General features: G+C 40.6%; 1 protein-coding gene across 1 annotated transcript; it reads right to left on the reverse strand.

Moving 5' to 3' along the window:
- Nucleotides 1–980: 980 nt before the first annotated feature.
- scara3 (scavenger receptor class A, member 3) lies at nucleotides 981–20,480 on the reverse strand. The gene is made up of 12 exons (XM_080514189.1): nucleotides 20,101–20,480; nucleotides 12,818–12,853; nucleotides 11,562–11,606; nucleotides 10,902–11,021; nucleotides 9,113–9,193; nucleotides 7,939–8,057; nucleotides 7,612–7,856; nucleotides 6,466–6,685; nucleotides 5,923–6,011; nucleotides 5,616–5,808; nucleotides 5,305–5,482; nucleotides 981–5,217 (listed from the first exon to the last, which is right to left on the reverse strand). The coding sequence occupies exons 1-12, from the start codon at nucleotides 20,105–20,107 to the stop codon at nucleotides 4,724–4,726; spliced, it is 1,827 nt and encodes a 608-aa protein (XP_080370315.1). The 5' UTR covers nucleotides 20,108–20,480; the 3' UTR covers nucleotides 981–4,723.
- Nucleotides 20,481–22,042: the final 1,562 nt, after the last annotated feature.

Raw genomic sequence — 22,042 nt, forward strand, 5'->3', positions numbered from 1 at the left:
TTGGACCGAAAAGAGAGATTTTGACTAAATTTCATCTGGAACGTCTTGATCCACCCTGCTTTTTATTCTATTGCTAACTAAAGTGAGCATGGAGAGTTTTCAATGTGTATTTCTTATATCTTCCTTCATCAAGATTAAATAATATGTTGGCCACCATGCCTGAAGGCAATGTCCAGCTTGTCCAGCTTGTCCAACTGGCTCCACCCAAAGGCAATGGGTGATGAGAAGTTCCAGAAATAATCCTCCAAAGAGGAAAGTGAGTGAAGCTTGGAAACTGAAGTGGTAAAGGTTTGGATTCTTGGTTTTCTGACAAACATTTATGTGCACATGAGAAAATGTCAGGAAATCACTAAAGTTCGTGTGATTCATCTACTGGAAACCACAAATATCAAGATTTGATGCCAATCCATTGAGTGAAAGCCGAGATTTTTCAGAGTCCGTGAATTACTACAGTCAACGGTTTGACTGAATCACTCTGGACTGTCAACTATCTGGATAGATATCCACCTGCAATCAAATCTAAGTAATAGTCTAATATGCCGCATGCTTAGTTCTGAGTTACAAGAAGTCAGCGCTCTGTTGACATCACTCACTTATGTCACAAAGAGGCATTACCTCACATCCTGAGTCAGCAGAAAGCCTTCATCCTGTGGGCACCACATTACAAACCATTACTCCATCGCAGCTGCTCAACCTCCAATCACAGCCAATTAGAACCTAAACGTTCATGCGAAGAAAAACGGAAAGTTACCACATCCCCACATTGATGACTTCATTACAACGAGCGTGTAAATCATAATAAATATTGAGTTCTTCAGCCACATGTGTGAGACAATCGTACATAAAGGAGGGAAATTCATTTGACTGTAAATTCAGACTTTGCAGATTTTTTTATTTTTTTTTAAACCACATCTGGCCTTAAGATTTGTGATGGCTTGAGAGGAGCACACAGTAAAACCTCAAGGATTTCCATGTTTAAACTTCACTGTAGCAGCTTCGGGTTGTTTAAAGTTTTTCAAACCACCAGGGATGGATTCAAGGATGAGCTGCTTGCCTCCACCAACTACAAAGGTTTTCCTGTGACGGTAACTACCGAGCACTTGTGGTCTTCCAAATGAGACCCTTGTCAAAAGAATAAGTAGAAAAATAATAATTATGCACCTACAAACCCCCTTCCACTGATCTCTGACAGCTTTAGAGTTCTAGAATATATCTTGCGAGAAAGCGTACGGTGCACAGGGCAAACCAGAATTAACAAGCAGCAGTTGGAACAGACCCACTTCTCCCATATTACTCAAGTAAACCACAGTGTGATTGTGACTGCTGCTGAAATATGAAGCACTACCTGTTTCTGGCACTAATAACAAGGTGTGGATGGTGCTGAGACAGGGAAAAACGGCACTGTAAAATGAGAACAGATGTTTTGTGAATGGATGTAACTGTACACAGTCATGGTAAAGTATTTAAAGGAGCACCAATTAATGTGAAACACACATAAAAAGTTGGAACACTCGGATCCCGCATCTCACAAGCCTGGGTTAAAAATATCATATCTAAAAACTCCAACAATGATCTCCTCACTTTCTGGACATTCACAGACAGTTGGACTGATCCCAGATCACAGTAAATGAAAGTATATTGCATATTGTTGAAAGTTCTCTCAGTTGTCTTTGATATTTTATTGAAAGATCTGAAAGCATTTGGAGCTGTTGGTTACATTAACATTATTATCCACCCATTTCATAGGTCTGGCCCATTGGAGATTAAACTGAGCTGTATGCCCCCCTGACCTGAAATGAGTTTGACACCGTTGCCCGACACCGATCCCTCAGCTCAGCAACCTTACTGCTGATTTATGCCTCAACATGTGGGAATGGTTTGGAGGTGTCCGCTGGAGGTCTCCTTCACCACATGATAGTTTTTTTTAAGAATATAGAAAATGGTTTCGAGTTAGTTTGCGAGACTGGTTCCACAGGAATGACTGGATTTAGATTTTTTTTTTTTTTTTTTTTTATGCTCCATAGATCAGATGAGACAGCAGGTTTATGCTTTCGCTTTGGGTTTCAGAGGCAAAAACAGCGAGTGATTCAGAGCAAATGTATCAGCGCTCACAACTAACAGCAACGGGAAAGAGGGCTCTTAGTGGATTCTTGACGGAAGTTTTTGTTGGAGATCAAGTTCCTTCAACATCCCACATGGCCTGTCATGTTCCAACACGTAGAGGAAAAAAAAAAAAGAAAAGGGAAATGCTGTGAAAATAGCTTTCAGCAGGAGACCGTGGCAGTCTTCTGTCGGCAGCCTGTTTTCAATACCCGTATTCAAAATTGTTGGTAAATCACCGTTGCATTGAATTGTTTGTTCAAAAGGATGAGGAATCATGTTGATGAGCCATTGTGTAAAAAGTCATACTTTGAATTTTACATTCACCTCCTGAACCTGAATTATGGACGACAATTCCAGTTAGGTATGTAAACGAGTAAGAATGTAGCTCATAACATGGTATACTTATATATTAAATCAATCCAATTTGATGGGACGTGTGGACATGTGTTTCATATCAATGACTGAACCGCTCCCTTACCATGACCTTTCTTTCTAAGTGAAACAATTGCACTGAGCTTTGAAGGTACAGCTGGGTACCGACAAGACAGAGACTTTTCACAAAAAAAGTATTTATTGAAGTTCAATGCAAGCCAGTCGCATGTCATCACAACAACCACATGGGCAAAGATTTTATGTTATGATTTTGCTGTTTAAAACCTCTCCACTCAGATATAAAAGGAGTATTAGTGTACCGTATCATCGAAAGTCTCTCTCGCTCTCTGTCATCACAGTTGTCCATTGTAAAAACAAACATAAACTTGGTCTCAAACTTTGGGGTCCTTTTCATTGTCTTACATGACTGTCTTACAATATTGTTGTTGTCCAACTTTTAGTCTTTCATCCCCCAATGAATTTGTCCTTCATTGAAAGATGTGGTTCATTTGTTTCCTTCCACACAACATATGAGAAGACTTTAAATAGTTGATTTATTCAGCATGTGTGCAGGATATTGTTAGCTTCTCTTTAGCATGAGGACTGGAGATTAAAGACACTAGCGGGCCTGAATGTCTCAAAAATGAATTTAGAAAAACGGATTTCTTTCACATCTGAAATGTGTTACTTTTTTAAGTGTTTCAGCATCCAAAATGAACTGATGTATAGGGAGTCAAATTGGGGCTTTTGATGTTTTTCAACTGTTGTTTCCTAGGTAAGACAGCACATAACGACAATTTAAAAATATAAACAGCTGAATTTACCTTTTATTCCACATATGAGCCTCATGTATGTATCGATAATTGAAAGGTGCACAATTCCAGTCTTGCTATGCTTTGCCAACTGATACAACTAGGCCCAACATTCAGTCAGTGGGTGAAGCCATATTTTCACCAAAACAGTTTATCATTTTCATTCGTTCTTTCTGAGATCAACAAGATAACAAAAGATGTAAATGTTCCACACATACATTGCAAATCAAAATTCAACTTGATAACAAACCCTTCAGAGTTACATCTTCAAACATAAACCACTGACCCAGCAACTCTTCAGAGTACCTGCTCTGAAATGCCCAAAACATATTGAACTGGGTTCAATTGTCACACTTTAAGAACCACTAAAGTGCCACCCATTGGGGAAAAAAAATATGTGATACCTAAAGTAAAAAGCAAATGGATATTTTCTGTGTCATAAAGTAACAAAAGGAATATAACCTTTGAGAAATATGGATGGAGACGCCCCCCATTTGAGTCCAAATATGTGGTTTAGAACCACCTTATTTATTATACCCTAAGTTGTTTTGCTGGTTTGACAAAAAACCTCAAACACATTCTTTGCTTCCATTACATTCAATGAGCCAACTTCTCTGTTTTCTTTTCCGATTTTAAAGGAAAATCTAGAGATCAAGAGAATGAATGAAAATCACCACAAAGATAAAATCCAAAAGCCGACAAAAACAAAAAACACCTCAAATTACAGCCAACACCGACACCCTGAAAAGGTGAATGCTTCGATGCTCTAGATGAACTCTAATACACAACTGCACCGAAAAGTATAACTTTGTACCATCTTGTTTGTAGTTCATTTTGTCATCTCGCCTGGCAAAAGTGTTGTTTTTTTGGTGTTATTGTTGTATTTAAAAATCTGGTACAATGTTGTACAATTAACGTTCATAAAGTTACAAAGTTTGTGTGAACTAAAGATTTAGCAAATTGGTCAAAGTGCAGAATTTACACACCAAGTATAAGAATATTGTAAGAAATATTGTAGTAGCCTATTTATTTTTAGTAAGTCTAAAAGTTGTAACTGTAAACCATTTGTCCTTTTCTGGCAGTTTCAAAAGTAACTGAAACAATTGTGCTTGTACCTTATTCTTCAGACAAATATAACATTGTGTATTAATGTGACTGTCCCATTTCTCTGTGTATACTTAGATTTTTTTTTTTTTTTTAACAGTCTGCTCTCGGGGTGCAGTTTGTCAGACCTTTGGTTTGCTACTGAAGATGATCTTCTTTACGTCCCAGTCTTGAACTTCAGCTTTTTGTTTTTGTTTCTAAAAATCTTTTCATTACTTTTCACAGACCTATCGTATGTTGATGGTGGATCCTAACTCCAGTTAAAACAATTCAGTTCATCGTTAAGTCTTCTGTTTCTTAGAGAAGTCAACTCAGACTCAGTTTGTTTTGTTCTACTGCCTCTTTGATCCCGCTGCAGGCGTCACAGTCCGCTGCTGGGACGTGTTGCTGCGGTCGTGGACGTATGGCAGGCCCGGAGGTCCCGGGGTTCCGGGTGGACCTGCTGGACCTGTTGGCCCAGGTTTTCCTCTTGGACCTGGCTGACCGATGATGCCTGGTAATCCTGCTTGTCCTTGGATCCCCACTGGCCCATTGGGTCCTGGAGAGCCGTCAATGCCAGGGAACCCCCTGTCACCTTTAGGACCCCTGTCACCCTTTTGGCCTGGTACACCAATGGCTCCTTTGGCTCCTTTGAGTCCCGCTGCCCCCTTGCCGCCACTCGGGCCTATTTCACCTTGTACTCCTTTTGGGCCCACAGCACCCTTTTCTCCCAAAGCTCCCCGGGTTCCTGAGGGGCCTCGGTCACCTTTGCTGCCAGTCAGCCCTAAGGGTCCTTTAGAGCCAGTGTCGCCACGATTCCCTTTTGGCCCCGGTAATCCAGGAGCACCTGTTGATATTTTCGAATGAAGTCACAAATACAGAAAAAAAATATATTTTTTTTTATCAAACACATGAAATCATCTCCCTACCATACCTTTTACAATAGTGAAGTTCTTTATGATCTGTGTATGATAAATATCCACTAGCTTCAACTCCTCCATCACCATGGACAGGTTCCTGAAGTCAACATCCAGCCGGACATTCATCAACATGTTCTGCTGCCTCAGCGTGTCGGCTAAGTGGACTAGTAGCAAAACTGTGCTGTTTATGTTCTGAAAACAAGACAGGAGAACATGAATTATAGAAAATGAATGACATGGCATTACCATACATCCGATGTCCTGACATCAAAGATGTAAATACTGTATGTATGCGTGCAAATCATGTCGTGCGCTTTATACAAACCTGTAGATCTTCGGTGTGTTTCCCCAGGCGACTCTGACAGGATGAGCTCTCGATGTTTATGTACTTGTACATGCTCTGAACATGGCTGACAGTGGCGTCGATGCTGGAGGAGATTGTTTCAATTTCCTGCGCGATAGAGTTCAAACGACCATCTAAAGCAGAGAAGCGCTCGCCGGTCCGGTTCTCGTAGTACCTGAGGACAATTAAGCGTGGTTGTGATTCAGGATCGGTGCGTCATAAATACACAGTGTCCTTGTTCCCACAAGTTTACCAGGATAATCAGTGTGCGTTCATGCGTGCGCGTTACCTGGAGTGGTAGTGGAGGTCGTGCATGTTTTCTTCGTGTTCATCCATGAAACCCGTCACATTGTCAAGCTGCATCTGCAGATTCATTACCTACACAAAAGTTCACAAATAATATTTCCCTCAGATTATTAGGCTATTGTAGTACACTACAGAAACCACAGCAGGGGTCTATATTAATCGATCTGTGCCAGACAATTATTTTCAAGATTGTTTAGGGAGTTTTTTAACAAAAAAATTAATGTGTGGCTTTAAATGTGTCAGAAATTATTTTTAAGCCATGCTTCCTGTTAAATAAATGTGTTGAAAGTGAAAAAATGTAAACGTTATCATTTAAAAAGTGTCAGAATCATTGTCGATTCATTTTGTGCTCCAAATGAAGCAATGCATTGTTACAGCAGACTGACACAGGCTCACATTTCATTAAGACAAAGATGGTGCTGTTTTGTAAAATACACTGATTGCGTCACTTTGGTCTCTTTTTTAGTGATTTGAATATTCACAGCTCTTCTCTTTCTAATGATGATTTTAACTCACACACACCAACCTGCTGAGTCAGGTCATAGTACACCTCATTGGACATGGCGATTCTCTGGTGATCTGCTGCGACGTTGTTTTGAAGTTGACGCAGTATTTGCATCGCGTTGCTGGTGTTGGACTTCATAGAGGTCAGCACTCGACTGTAGTTCTGCCAGTCGCTGGTCAGCTTCTGGAGCACCAGAGTTTCCTCGTCTGCTTTTCTCTGCAGGGCGTCAATCCACATGGTACTGAGGAGTCGAGCAAGCAGAGAAGACATGTGACAAGCAGTGGGAAACTGTGCGTGTGTGTGTGTGTGTGTGTTTCACCTACATTGCGAGGACTTGCTGCTTATTTCTTTACAGATCTGAATTATGGGGACTTATTCAAACTAGATGGTTGAATTCATAGTGACTTGTTATTGTCAGACAGCACAATGTTGACTATTAAAACTAACAAAAACACATATGTATGAGTGTGCATGGTTCAACAGTGCCCATGGACGTCAGCCCAGTATGATCTGTGTAGAAAATGTGCTTGTGTATTACACTGACTGACTTAAGAATCAGCGCGAAGGTGAAATATCATGCTACCCAGAAAATATATCCAATAACTTTGCAGGAAAAGTATTGTACTCTGTCTTTTAATTTAGCACCACCATAAGGTCCATATATTTGGTAGATGCAATGCTAATATGAACTTGATCATACAGTAACATGAGTAGAGTGTGTTAGTGTGAACAAAAATAGGGTTTTAAAAATGTTGCTTTTCATGGTCAATGCAGATGTTCTTTCCTTTGTAATCAGTAGTAATCGCTCCAGGAAAATGACAGTGTGGAAAAAAATCAACAAGTGAAAAACTCATCATCATCATCATCAGTATTGTGAAAGAGCATCAAGTCTGTGTTTTAGACAAAAAAGGCGATTCTCTGTGGATTTTCCCTGCTTGGATAATAATAGTTTGTCCCCGTCTGGGATATAACTGTGATGAAACCTCTGGCTTTATTTGCTGTCGAGAGTTCATTTAGCTCCCACTTTAAGGTCCGTTCAATAAGATCATGAACAGATACTGTGGAGTGCCGAAGAAATTATGATCATATAGTTCATATGAAGATGGCTCATCTTGTCATGAAGCTCGTTACAGTTATCTGGGGTTATATTCTACGTTGTCAGTTTACCTGAGTCCCACTGTTGTGTTGACTTGTTGTGCCGTAGCTTTAACATCGTACTGATCCTCCGTCAGCGTTTTCATCTTCTCCTCCGTTTCCTCCATCACTTCCTTCCAGCCCTCCACCCGATCCAGGTATCTCTCCAAGGACTGGTTGAGAAGTTTAATGGACATGAGCTGGTTTTGGATCTCACGTGTTAGTCGACTGCTGGTGGTCCTCAGAGTGGTCTGTGTCTGAGTGGCCTGATCCAGGATCTGAAACAGGACCAAGGATTCAAATACTTACTTTTTCCCCATTTTGTATTCCATTTTGGTTATTTCCTGAAGTCTGCTTTACCTGCTCCTGCCCCAGTATCATTCTCTGTATATCCTCAAACTCTTTCTGCAGCTTGTTGATCTCCTGACTGTAAAAAGTCACATCCAGGCAGCCGGAACAATTAGATGTGGACTTGAGTTCTGAAACATGGCGACAGAAAGGGAGATGACTGGAGAGGAAGACAGTGAATTCAATCAGCTTTTTATTTTAAAAAAAGCTAAGAATTATATAATTGACGTTCACAAATTCATGTCAGTGAATGGACTCTCCTCCATTAAGTCCTGTAAATGGCTTGTATAACATTTCATGATCGACATGAAAATTCAGTCATGTTTGAAGATCCAACTTTTAGCTGTTAGAAGGAAACCCATTGAGGAGTTTTCCTGCAAATACATGTTGAAGTTGAATCAATAATATCTACCAAAATTATTCTAACCCATCTTCCCAGGTCCGAAATGTGCTCAGAAGACAATACAATGCAACATTTAATATAGCAAAGAAATCAGATGTTTTAGAGTCCTTTTGTGAATTAAAGACACTATTTTGAGACTTGAAATTTTGAATGAGTGCATGAATGAATGTGACGTTATGTGAGCTCTGAGGTGATATACTGGCCCGCTCCTTCATGAAGAAGAACAGAAGCTGTGCGTGAGGCCTTGCATCGCATTGGGGCTCATTTTATAGATAAATGTGCATTAGAGAGGATTTTGTACTTCACATGACCCCAGCTGCTTGCTCTCAAGGCATGCACAGGAGAGTTAACAAGGTGAGAACCAATGTCCACCATCTACTGCAGACATTGTTGAAGGACTGTGGACCAAAGGGGGCCTCATAATTTTTTTTGTCACTTGGGATCTCTCATAGGCCAGGGGCAGCCCTGCTCATATGAGACAGTAAATGTATAGCCTGGACAGAGAAACAATGAGCTGACACACATCGTTCAATTTTCGAAGGCAAATATAGTCATAGATTTCTGTAAGAACAACTAGATCCTTTTACATTCACACCACATATCGTAGCGAATGTAGGCACTATAAGGATATTCAATAGCCTCTTAAAGACTAAGAATCTTATTAATGTTAATGACGGGGAAAGTTAATATCCACAACACTTTTTCTGTAATGTCATAATATGAAAGATTTTATTTCTAAGTTTCCCCATAGATCAGTGATGCCATCTTCTGTCATTTGTTCACCTTCAATCGTTTGCTGGGCCTTGGCGATCTTCTTCTGGTAGATAGATTCTTCCTCTGACAGGTTGTCCACCTTCCTGAACACTGACGACACAAAATCAAGAAGTCGTTTCAAGAGTCAAACAACTGATTGCGATTACATGTCAGGGGAAATTCAGGCACATTGTACTCAGCTGCAACCTGTCACCAATTCATTATGGGGGGGAAATGGAGAATTATAAACCATTAAATTTAAAATCCTCAGAGAGTTTGAAGAATATAGAAAGAAACATAAGACCGCTGAGTGGATAAAGAAACGATTAACATCAGCCGTGCCTTGGTGTTAACAGGAAATGAAAACATTTACAGGAGTGAAAACGGGAAGTTGTAATTTAAGCCCCAACAACAAAACACGTAAAGTTTTCATTACCTAACAAACATTACCAGAACACTGACGAGTGATGGTTTAGCCAGCTGGAAAGGTCCTGCCACTGCTTCCTTAACATATTTCCCAAGAGAGCCACAACTATTTAGAGTGTGCGAGGCTTTGTGTGTACAAGTTTACATTTGTGAGAGTGCAGCCCTGTGTGATGTGTATTCTCAGACTTTTTCAGCGTCCAACAGTCTGACTCGTGGGATTAATGGAGGCCTGCTCCATTTGGTATTTACATGTATGAATGTTTCCACATGTGCCCTGCACATACCACCTGCTCCACTGTATTAGCCGTGAGGACAGCGATGCTGAAAGTGGCCCGTGGCTTCCAAAGCAATGAAAGAAAATGCAGAACGTGTGCACCACTGTTTATGTTTGCACACAAAAAGCTTTTGATGCACAAATAATCATCCTCTCTCCAATAATGCAAACGCTTTAGAGCACATTTGTTGCTTAAAAGACTTTTGCTGATTATTTCATTTGTTATAAAACAGATGTTTGGCAGTGAGTGGAAAATTGAGGGAATGTTTTTATTTCTTCTGCACACGAACAGTTGAGGGTTGCAGCCAAGTTCAATATTTTTCTGTTGATACCCCAAGGCTTTAAGTGCTTTGCTGTCGTACAGCTGTGCTGGGACCTGACACAATCATTTAAGTGCTGCTTTCGGGTTGTGAAGCATTTTAAAAGAGCAGGTTGTGCCTAAACCCCTAATCCAAGATCATTGAGAGAATTTGAAATTGCAGATTTCCTCCAGGTAAACAGACAAACAAAATAAAACGAAATACGTTGACAACTGGAAACAAACAATTGCAGCACTTGGTGATGGCAGAGGACCAACCAGGTATTTGAAGCACATGTGAAGATATTTAAATGAAATACCATGTGGAGTTTGCTGCACGCACAAAACAAAACTGGACTTTATGTACCTGAGCACAGGATTGTGTGTGTTGTGGGATTTGACATCACTCTACCAGGCCTCCCTCCCCCCTCTGAGATCCCTGAACAGTAGTTAAAGATGAGGATTGATGACTTCCAGGCCTAATAAAAATTGATGTTAACGTAAAAGACATCTGTCGGTGGCGTGCAGCTGTCAGGTGAAACACGACAGGCAGGTGACCACATTCATTTGATCTGTGGGAGTTAAATGAGCTGTGCTTTATTAGCGCAAATTAAAAGTAGGAAGAAAAGTGTAACCTGCTCTCAGGACATTCCTGCTTTTTGTAATGTACATGTCAGCATTAATTAGTGCAACTAATACCACGACTGAATATATCCAACCTTGTTGCATGGCATCTCTGAGTGTGGCGATGTAATCTGCAGCGGTTTTTATGTTTCACCTCAGGCAGCTGAGTGGAAACCAAAATTGAAATCTGAGCTCACCAAGAGACGCCAGCACTGCCACGGTAATGATGAGTAACACAACAAGTGCATAGAGGACTTTGACGGCGAGCTGGAGAGACTGGCTCTGCTGGCACCTCACACAGCCACCTCGAGAACGGCCTGGAGTCAAGACAGGATGAAAACACACCGGAGAATAAATGAGAAGCCAAGAAGGAGAAAGAAATGTAAAAAAATCTGATTAGTTTTGGATATGAAAGCAGCCAACAGTCAGAGTTAGCAAAAGTATTCACATTTTAGGGAGGCAAATCCAAAAGGCTTTGGTAAAAGTCAAATGTATTAACCAAAGTGGAAGTTCTGAAATATTGTCAGGAACAGTCGTAAAAATGCAATTTAACTGCATTTATACCACATGTAAACATACACATTATATGTAATTTGCAATGATAAAGATCATGATGATTCACTTCGTACTAGTTTTGAATCAAAGCTGACTTGGACGTTATATAAAACACTGTGAGTTCCATTGAGAACTATTGTTTTAACAGAACAAGAAAGTCTGCGTAGTTGGCTGTAATTGTTGTAACTTGACGACTCAGCAAACCTGCAATATACATATAAAGGTCGGCCAATGAAATGTCTTCATCCACATATACTGTATAAAAAGCAGTCCAACACATAATGAAGGCGTTACACTCTCACCTCTGAATGAAGGCATTTCTTCCTCCTCCCCAGTGAAGTCCTCTTCTAAAAAACAAAGAAGGTAGATTCACTTTTAAAATCTTAATCTGTTCATTTGTTGCTTTTCTGCCTTAACCTAATTTGAAGAACAAGACATTTTAAAGTGATTAAACCAACAAAAGCAAATAAATAAGTTCAGAATAGGAGCACGTGGAAAAAATGTGAAAAAGTGATTAAAAGCAAAACTATTGTACTTCTTGTGGTTGTTGATAGAATGTGAAGTGTATTTGTGATTTTACGTGCATAAATAACTTATTGTTATTATATAATTGTTCCATATTGATGTTAGAGTTTATCAGGGAGACTTAATAAGAAATGAAAGGAGCTAATCTGTATTATTTTTAACAAGTAGAATAATCAATCTATAACTCTGAATTGAGCATCCCCAATAGCGTGCATCACACTACATTTGTCGTATAGCAGGGTTGTGTTGCAGTGTCGAATCATGCTCCAGTAGGTTCACGTTTCCAACTGTGTATTTTCTTAATATGATGTATGTGTGATGGGGTGATGATGGACTTTGACTAGATTTATTTGGAATTAAGTTAGATTAAGTAAGCTGAGAAAGAAAACAAAGTGTGTGTGGCCGCATTGTTTTCATGTGGAAATATCTACAGTTTAACACATGAAAGAAATTAGTGTCTCAAGGTGATCAAAATTCAGATCAATACATGAATGTTCAGACTGAAGGTTGCTTTGAAAAACATCAGATATGTATATTTTTACAACCACATATGGATATGGCCTGGGTATGATTTAAAGAAAATATATATCTGCTTTGTGCTGCGCAGACTGTTATAAAAAACAATCTGATTTGGCTCAGATTTGGGCCGAAACATCAAATGTGTGCCTCTTTTGCCTGCAGTACCATCGTAGCCCGAGAAATCTGCTTTGAATGAATTTATGTGAACTCGAAGTTTTCTCTACAACATCTCATGGGGAAGTCCTGACTTGGACTTTGGTGTGAACACGTTTAACAAGTCAAAAATGCACTAGAAAAAGTGATGCCAATACAGTTTTAATACAACATAAAGCTCTTTAGTGTTCCTCACAGACCAGCTAGTGATTTCTCACGAGAAAAATCAAACTGGAGACTGGTCATGATCAAAACCTCCCAGTCAGTTCTTGTGGGGGGAATGGGACTGACAGTCATGGATAATGAACTGGTTGACGTGCATGGCTCTGAGCCCGGCTCAGCAGAACAACATGATCATTACCTTTGAAGAGCTGGTTCTCGTATCCACTGTAGTTTTCTGCCAAGGAGAAAGAAAGAGACACAAAGCAGACTTTAAAAAAAAATGGAGCGGATTGAAATTCAATTCACTTTGAGGCAGCAACAAGTTTTATTACTCATATCATTAATCACACAAACCGGCCGCCAGTGTGTTGAAGTATATAGCTGTTATCTCACTCTTTTTTTCTCTGCACACTGAAGAGAAAACAGCCCCACAACGGTGCAAAAAATATGTGCTTTGGGGAGTGTGTGTGTTTGTGTGCGTGCATGTGTGTAGAGTCTGAGGAGGTTTTCATCACACAATGGAAAAGGCCGAATATTACCAGAGGGTTTAATAAACCAAACAAATCCAGTTGATTTTACAGTCCCACAATACATTCAACACTGTGTTTTCATAGCTGTACGTAATCTGCCTTTATGCAACACGTCATGTACTGTACGACACTCAACTCCACACCTGAGGCACGGAGGGCGTGGGACTGGGTCTTTAGGAACCACTCAGACGGACCACAGGAGAGACTGTTTATGGAGGAAAAGAGCTGGAAAACAGATCCCAATCGGAAAAAATAGGCCTTGGCGTGTAGCTGAGTTGTACAGGAGAGAAGCTGGGACTGCTTGCTGTGGCCTGAGCCACTTTTTATGTAAACAGTGTCAGACCGGTACGTCAGACACCTGCAGAGCAGTAATAATGTATGCAGACGTGCTGAAAAAGTTTTTTTTCCCACTTTGCAACGTAAAGTGTTTGACTCCACTCTGATGCCGCTGAGGCAGACTGTGCTCAGCGGATCTGTAAACTTAGTTGGTTTGTAAAGATTTAACTGGTTTCTTGTTATTTTTAGCAAGCACATTGTGGATCGTATGCTAATGAACACAGTGAATGAACAGGATTTCATACATCAATTAAGAAAGTGGTACTACACTGTTAACTCGCATGCCTATTTATTCATTACTTGTTTTTTACTAATAATAAATATACAATCAAACGTGTAGTTATATGTTCATATGATTAACTTGCTGGCACTGAAGACAGTGCAGGCATAATGAAAACAATGCAGAAAATAACCAATAAAAAGGTACTTTTCACAAAGGAACTTAAATCCATCCCTCTTGGGGATACAGGGTTTTTTTTTAAAAGCCCCACCACTGTGATTTTTGTCTATCTTATGAAACAATAGAATGTTTGAAACAAATGATTCCCCCATGAGACTTTAAAACACTTTAGGGCAGAAACAATGGTAAAATGCTATGTTTATTTAGCCAGCAAACTGGGTTACACTGAGTTATGGCTGATATGGTATGTGGTTTTCATCATTCTTGCTGTTATTCTCCCTTTCTGTTAAACTCATCAAGTGAATTCTGACTTTTTTCAAAATGTTTTTAAAAAGATATTTGAATAGATATTTACTAACTGATAAACCTTCAGTTAAAATAATCCCAGGGGGAAATTCTGAATCTCCACATTTTTCTCCACACTTGTGCTCACATACACAGACTGTATGTGTTACTGGGGAGGATTTTTTTTCTATTTTCCTTAAGAGCAGCAAAGTATGAACTTTCCACAGACACCTCTGTGGCTGACACATAATGACTGTTTGTGGCTAAAAATGGGTTTTTAAGGGAGTGTTTCTTTCAGTAATATAGCTGGAGAGATAGAAGGAATCTGAAAATGTAGAACTTACTGGAAGAGCTGCTAAAAGTTAATGAGTACAAAAGGTGCTTTCTTATGAAATTCCCTCTGAACCGGCTCTTTTTTTTTGCTTTAAAGTTCAATCCTCATCTCTTTCATATTTGTTTCATTTCATTTTTCAAGCCAACACAAAACTATTGGAGTGTGTCTGCCATTAAAATGTTTGCATTCTTCGTGGTTAGACACGTCATCAGTTCAAGTTGAAGGAAAAGTCCTTTGAAAACCACAGAAAAACGGCTGCCAGGGGAATCAAACCAACAGCTGTTTCTCACAATGACCACAGAAGGTTGAGAATTCAGGCTCCTCATGTTTCCTTTTTTTTTTTTTTTTTTTTATCTTTTATAGCTCCTGCACATGTGGCATCAGATGAATAGTTCACCTCAGACAGTTGTATTATGGATGCAATCAGAGAACATGAATGCTGGTTCGGGTAAAACTAAATATAGGCATGAAATCATTGGATATATTTAAGAAACAATGTCGGTGAGGTGACGTTTTGATAGCACTCTTTTGCGAACGCCACAGTCAGGTAAACGTTTATGTGAGTCAGCGGTGGAGGAGCTGAAGTCTGGGCAGACGAAAAACACTGAGGCGGACATACAGATGGAGGGAAAGAAAAGAATATATAAGGATGGATGAGTGGCAGCAACTTATTTAACTTATATTGCATTGATAGGTTGGTTTAATGTTAGTAAATGTTGCACATACTAATTCTTCCAGGTTAAGAGGCCGTTAGTTTGAGAGATTTTCATGTTTTCTCCGTGCAAAGTTATCATTTCGTCTGTCTTTACTCAGTGAGGGATGGGCAATATGTCAGGGTGTCCCTTGACTTTTCTCTTGACTTTTTTTTTTTATTGGAAGTAGTTCAATATTCAGCTTTTAATGTTATGCTGAGTTCTGCATAAGAACAGCTCAGAGATGTCAGAAACAACAGGAACAAACAGGATATCATACACAGCCGGCTCAGCCAGTCCAACATCTGGTATTTGCGATAAACTGTGGTTTGTTTTGTTTTTTTTAATCATACCAGGAGATAACAAAACAACGACAGGTCCAATACATTGCTGGCAACAAGATGTTCAACGATTTTTTGATGTCATCGATGGACACAAACATCACTGTCTTCTATAAAGAACCAGTATGTTTGTTTACCTCTGCATGTGTCTTATCTTTTAAGAGCAGTGGATGTAGTCGTAGCTTGTTCTGCTGAACCTGAATCACCAAAACTGTAAATCTTTAAAATAATGATGTTTCTGGTGTTGAATCTTAAAGGATACGCATAAGGATAAGTGAACCCACATCGGTTAAGGGAGAGTTTTGAGCTGATGGTCAAAATCTTGTGTCGTTGCCATCGTGGTTTCTTGGGATTTCTTGGGAAGACTGTGAATTCTGGTTATTTTCTGGTATCTTGTCATATAGAAATGGTCGAAATGAAAAATTTAAACTGCACATTATTTATTATTGGATGTTAAATTTCTAAAATCAGAATGCACCCTCAAATATCAGCCAACTTCTCACTTGTGTTTCTCTCTGCTGCCTCCATTTCTCTCCTCCCATGTTTTCACCCTCTGTGGAAAAAGCCCTCATGTCTCATTTGTGAGGAAGCGGACCTGTCCAACACACACAGGGCAGACTTGAGCCCATCAGACGGTAACACAACACGACCTTGCCAGGTTACACCTTTGCAGCCTGGCAAAACACTGAAGCTCCTATAAAATAAATCTGGTAAAACCGAGCGACTGCAACATGTGCTGCGAATCACAGACCGATCACAAACAACCTAATTGGAGTGAAATTTGGTGAAGCGAGGAATTTCCCTCCAATTTGAATTAAACCAAAAGCATCTGCGTTGGCCATTTAGATAACAAACTTCGCTTTCCTGTAACTGAGTGGGATCTGATTATTCAGAACCACCCCTGAAGATCACGATACTGGTTTAGATTTTCGACAGACTGTTTGTACCTCTAAACAAACCGCAGCAAGGGACAGAAACATCTTCAGAGTTTCTAACAAGTGACGTGAGACACAGCTGGAAAAAAACCCACACAAAAGTGTACTTGTTGACCATTTCAGAGTTTCTTATTTTACCTCTCTTGTCTCTCTCTATACACTCTGTATATAATTTGGGATTTCATGTGATAGAACAACACAATGATTCCGCCAATATAAGAATCTTTAGCTAGCTTTAACACTCATTATTCTGTATATTACTTTATGTGTAATCTAGATGGTGTACAGAGGCCGACCACTGCACCTATGAAAATATGAATGTGAGCAGCAGGTTAAAACAGCACACAGAGGACATGAGGCGGTCACGTTACAGGCCGTGACAGGGCACCTCTCCCAACATGTAGGATTCATTTCGAGACCGGGACGTTTATGCAATAACAAGCGGGGAAATTATCATTATCGTAGAATCCAAACTCAAATATGTGCAGAAACATTCAAATATCAGGACATTCCCCCTCCACCGCCTCGTCCCGCCTTCATGTGTGGACATTTGCAAACGCAGCTCCAGGCTTGTACTTGTGTCAGCACCACTTTGTGTTTGTGGTTCTTCTGCTGCGGCTCCTCTCAAAGGGGTTTTGGACTTTCCAACCCCCCCTCCACCCCTCCATCCAGTCTGTGGACTTTTTTTGCCTGGGAATTGTGCAAAATGCCATTTGTGGTGTTGAAACAAGCCCTGAACGTCCTCTGACCTCGCCACATCAGTCGCTCCACGACGTGGCCCACCGTGCAAATCGCCACCCGCTCCTCATAAAAACATATAGATTCAGCATGTCATGCTTTTTTGATGTTCTCTTCCTTTGTTGCTTCCTTTATGGGTTTTTTTTCAACCAGAAAATTCCCCTCGAGAGCTTCGGCAGATGCCAGCATTAAGTGAAACCAAAAAAGGGGAGGTTGGCCCAGCCCCAGATCAGAGTGGAGGTCTTGACCACAACTCGTAAAGCCAGACGAGTCCCTTTCCAAAGCTGCGCTGACATCGCAGCCTGTTCGGTGCCCTGTGACTGGAATGTGTGGTCTCACAAAACCATAAACGCCTGATATATGTTGCTGTAGACGGTGAAGCAGGCCTTATAGACCAGCTATTACTCTTTTATTGTGGCCCCGCAGTGAAACAGGAGATTCCAGGGCACAATCTCAATAAAAAAGATCATGTTTTCTCAAAACAAAGCTGTTGTGGACAGCAAGGGACAGAGTCAAGCTGTTCGGCTGAAATGTCCGTACAGATAAAAACATCATCAAAACCAAGTTAAACACGATCCACTTTATTTTGGATGCCAGAATATTCCTAAAGCTGGTTTCAGCACCACATGCCAATACAATGTGAAATGTATCCGACTGCGCTACATTGTCATTTACCTTACCGAAACACAAACAAATGTCATATGTAGCAGTGGTTCACTTTCACTAAGAATGTCCACTATGAATTCCAGGCCTGATGGGAAAATGGTTCAAACTGGCATTATCTTACATGTTTATCAACAAAAAAAGGCTTCATATTGTGTCAGGGAGCTCAAAAACGGGAATGAATGTAGGTCCGCTCAAGCTATGCAAGAATAAAGTTATAAACATTACCTAATCAAAAAAGGTGATTTTTAAACAGAATGCTACACACACATCAACAATTAAATAATGAAATCAGCATGAACCCAATCTATATCAATGTCCAAATACGTTGACTGAGCCATAAAACCCAATTTCTTTGTTGAAACATTGATAGGTTATTTAAAAAGTATGTTTTTGGTTGACAACATCCGCTGAAAAATGCATGCATGAATGATTGCCTTGGCGGTTTTTACTGGTTTAAACTGTGTCTAAGATTTTCTGACCTTATGAATTTGCGTCACCAAAACACAAACTAATGCGGATATACCCAGTTGTTTATGTGCTTTGTTTGTTTGTTTCTTTCTTTCTTTCTTCATACTGTGCCATCTCTTTGAAGACAGAGCATTCTGCTTTTACAGCTGTTGTAATCAGATTACAAGTTGACAGCTTGCTGGTAATGATGTTTGATTCAGTTGAGTTTTATTTCACAGAGCACACACTCAGTGAAGACGTGGGTATGCTTGAGGGAAACTTGTTATCTTGTCTTTAGCCTAAGATAAGCATTTCTGACACTTTTTTTTCTGACGTGTTTTATTTAACTTACATTATCTATTGACTAACACAATAAAAACTAAGGGATGTTTAATTTTTAACTGATAATTATATTAACGTATTAATTGAAGATGAAATTGCTGCATATTTAATGTTTAATGTTACTAGTGTTATTGCAGAAAGGAGAAACATTCCGGGAAAGACGCTGATGCTCGGAATGAGGTAAGTACCAAGTCGACTGGCGTAAATCCTGAAGCCTCCACAGTCATATGGCATCGGAAACAAGTAAGTTTGGCCCTCTCTGTCCTCCTTTCAGTCTTTCCTTTCTCTCTGCCAGCCTCACACCTGTCCCCACTCTCCCTCCCATCGACCTCACCCCCTGTCTCTCCCCTCCTCTCCGGCCTTGTTAGGAATGTATGAGGCAGCATGTTTTGTTCTGGTTGGGTGCGGCTGGAAACCACATGAACAGCCCTCCTGTACCTTTTGGCTGCGAGGAGTACTGTATATGTTCTCAGAGTTAATTTGCTGTGTCGCCTTGTGGCTCGTGTGCAACTTCGTCTCCTCGAGGATCACCGCTGGAGAGACGGCGTTTTAGAGCAACTCTGCTCATGAGCAAACCTCAATTTATCCTAATTTGTTGTGTAGGGTTAGTCAAATGCCCACTTTTTGATTATAAACTTAATAATGTATTCTAAAAAAAATGATGGATGTTTCTGCTTGCGCTGAAATGAATAGGCTTCTGCAAAGCTCACTAAATTCATAAGGCACCAAGTGGTTGTAAAAGGGAAGGATTTTTTTTTTCCAATCTTGTAATAAAGTGCAATAAAGCCACCCTGTTTCAGATACCTGCTCACACTTAAAGTCAGCCATTTCTGATGTCTTTGCAAGCTTTTAATCCACAGGGGATTTCTTCCAACAACAACCCCTCATTCCGGCTGTGTTATCCCCCTCCTTCCACCGTATCCTCCCATCTCTGCCAGCTTTTCCCTTCTCATCCTGGAAGTCTGGGAACCGTGTAAGAGCCCCTACCCTCTTCAAAGCCACTGGCATATCTCCTTTCATGCCATGTTGTGAAAACGCTCGGATTCAACCCTCATGTTTTCATTCGCCCTCTGTTATGGGGGACATTACAGTCAATCTGTGGCTGAACGGCGAGGAGGTTCAAGACCATTTTATGTTTTGTGGAACAGGGCACAGACTAATAGGAGAGTTAAAGCTGACTGATCAAAGTTTCATGTCCAACAACAACAAACCCGCTCTCGCTCGCAGGATCCACGCTGCCAAGCTGCAGAGCTGATGAGAAGCATATGTGATCAGTGGTGCCATGTGCAGGTGCCTACCGCAACCCTGACCAAAACTGCTCATTTCTCTCTATTTTCAACATTTTCAGACTGGAAAAACAATTCAAATAGGATTATTTTGTTTGATTCTTTGGGATGACAAGAGAAGAATATAATAGATGCACAATGTTTTCTTACCTTTCATGATTTCTGATTCCTGAAACCTTGATGTGGAAACAATCCTGTGTCCAGTTTGCCGACGCGCCGTCCAGGGATGGTGACGATGTTGCAGTTGTTTTCACCCCAAAAAGTAACAGGAGATGCAATCAGCAGTTCACTTCTGCAGTGCTGGCTGGCTCATTCATGCAACATGTTCCAACTTTGCTCCAAAGCAAGTTCAAAAGTGTCTCTTATTTCCACAAAGAGGGAAAATGAAATATCTACATCCAATGGCTAAAAGAAATAATCAGCTATGCAACATTTAAAAAAAAAAAAAAAGATTTTTGTTTGTCATATCCAAAGGAAATTGGTCACATCTCCTTAAAAGTGTGTGTCTATCTGCAGCTCCCAAGCATCATCCCTCTTCCATCTACTGCCTGAGACAGCTGAAACTTCCCAGACAGAAACCATGTGCAAATTTGAGAGAGGGAGGGAAGGAGGGAGGAAAGGAGGGAGGGGAGGAGAGAGAGAGAGAGAGAGAGAGAGAGAGAGAGAGAGAGAGAGAGAGAGAGAGAGAGAGAGAGAGAGAGAGAAAGAGGAAAAACAGAGGGAGAAAGAGAGAGAGGGAAAGATATGGGAGGGGGAACAAAGAAAGTGGAAAATGAAGGAGGGACTGGAAAAGGGACAGGGTGAAAAAGGGAAGGGGGAGATAGGGAGGCAGGGAGGGTTGAAACTGTTGAAACTCAGTTTTGTGGCCGGGGCTAATTGCTAACAAATGTTTGAACATTGTGGCGGGAGCACCTTGAATATCTGTGGACAGGAAAACACACACACGCACACACACACACACACACACACACACTATAATCCCGACCTGGCACCAGTTTGCTTGGCCCCCACTGTCCTCGACTACCAGTGTCTTAGACAAACAGCAGGTGCTATTCTCGCACTGACACACACACACACACACGCACACACACACACACACACACACACACACACACACACACATACACACATCCGGCCATCCAGCTGACGAGGCAGCTCCACAGTGTCTGGCACCTTTTGAATTTCAGCTCCTCTATTCCCTCCACTGCATTCCTCTGCAACACTTACCTATCAGTACAAGCTAAACATTGATTTATTACACGGTCATAAATAAATTCTTCCATAAGAAGTAACACTTTCATATTCATGTCATATAAGAGACATTTAGTTCACTTGGTATGTTCTGAATTTGTTGGGTCGTATCACACAAGTTATCTGCAGTTTGGAATTGTTGTTGTTGTTGTTGTTTTCTGGAATGTTTAGGGAGTTTTTGCTTGCCACTTTCATCCGTGAGTAAAGTTCAATTCAAGCTTTACTAAATACCCGTTACAACAACAAGAGCAGCTTCAAAGTCAATAAATTGTTTTCCCACGTTTCAGCCGGTAACACAAGAGGGACATTCTTTGTGGTCATTACTACTGTGTCTACTCTTATCAGAATGTTGCCAGATTGCTTTGGACTGTTTTATCTCAACTGTAATCACTGTATATAAGGAGTTTTCCAGATTTTTGTTTTCTACTTTGCTCCACTGAAGTGGTGGGAGATAGTCATTTGGTTTGTCGAAGTTGGGGGTCCGCGAGGCAATTTAGAGGCCAAAGTCTTTCAATCGGTCTTTAATCACAAAGCCATCAGCTTTCCATTACAACAAGAAGTTCATTCATCACATTCCGGCACACTCTTACTCACACACCTACACAGAAATGCAATTTCCTCTAAATTGATACCAGAATCATCTGACTGTTTGAAGTTCTCCCGCGGTCGTTCAGCACCGGCATCGCCGTTGGACGACAAACACACAACAACATATTTAGTTGAGTCACTCGGCATCTGGCTGGTAGGCCGATGTCAACGGCGTCAACACCGAGCAACACAAACAAAACTTATCTCCGGCCCCAAAACGTTCCGCCTCCACATGTCCACTTGTTTGTCTGCC

This window comes from Blennius ocellaris, assembly GCF_963422515.1.
Source record: "Blennius ocellaris genome assembly, chromosome: 18".
Classification (NCBI taxonomy): Eukaryota; Metazoa; Chordata; class Actinopteri; order Blenniiformes; family Blenniidae; genus Blennius; species Blennius ocellaris.

Bases quoted from the DNA above. Each gene is read 5' to 3' on its own strand.
- scara3 (XM_080514189.1), bottom strand. The intron at 11,607-12,817 runs GTAATGATCATG...TTTGTTTTTTAG, and splicing joins CGAGAACCAGCTCTTCAAAG to AAGAGGACTTCACTGGGGAG. The intron at 9,194-10,901 runs GTGAGCTCAGAT...TTGTGTCGTCAG, and splicing joins GGCAGTGCTGGCGTCTCTTG to TGTTCAGGAAGGTGGACAAC.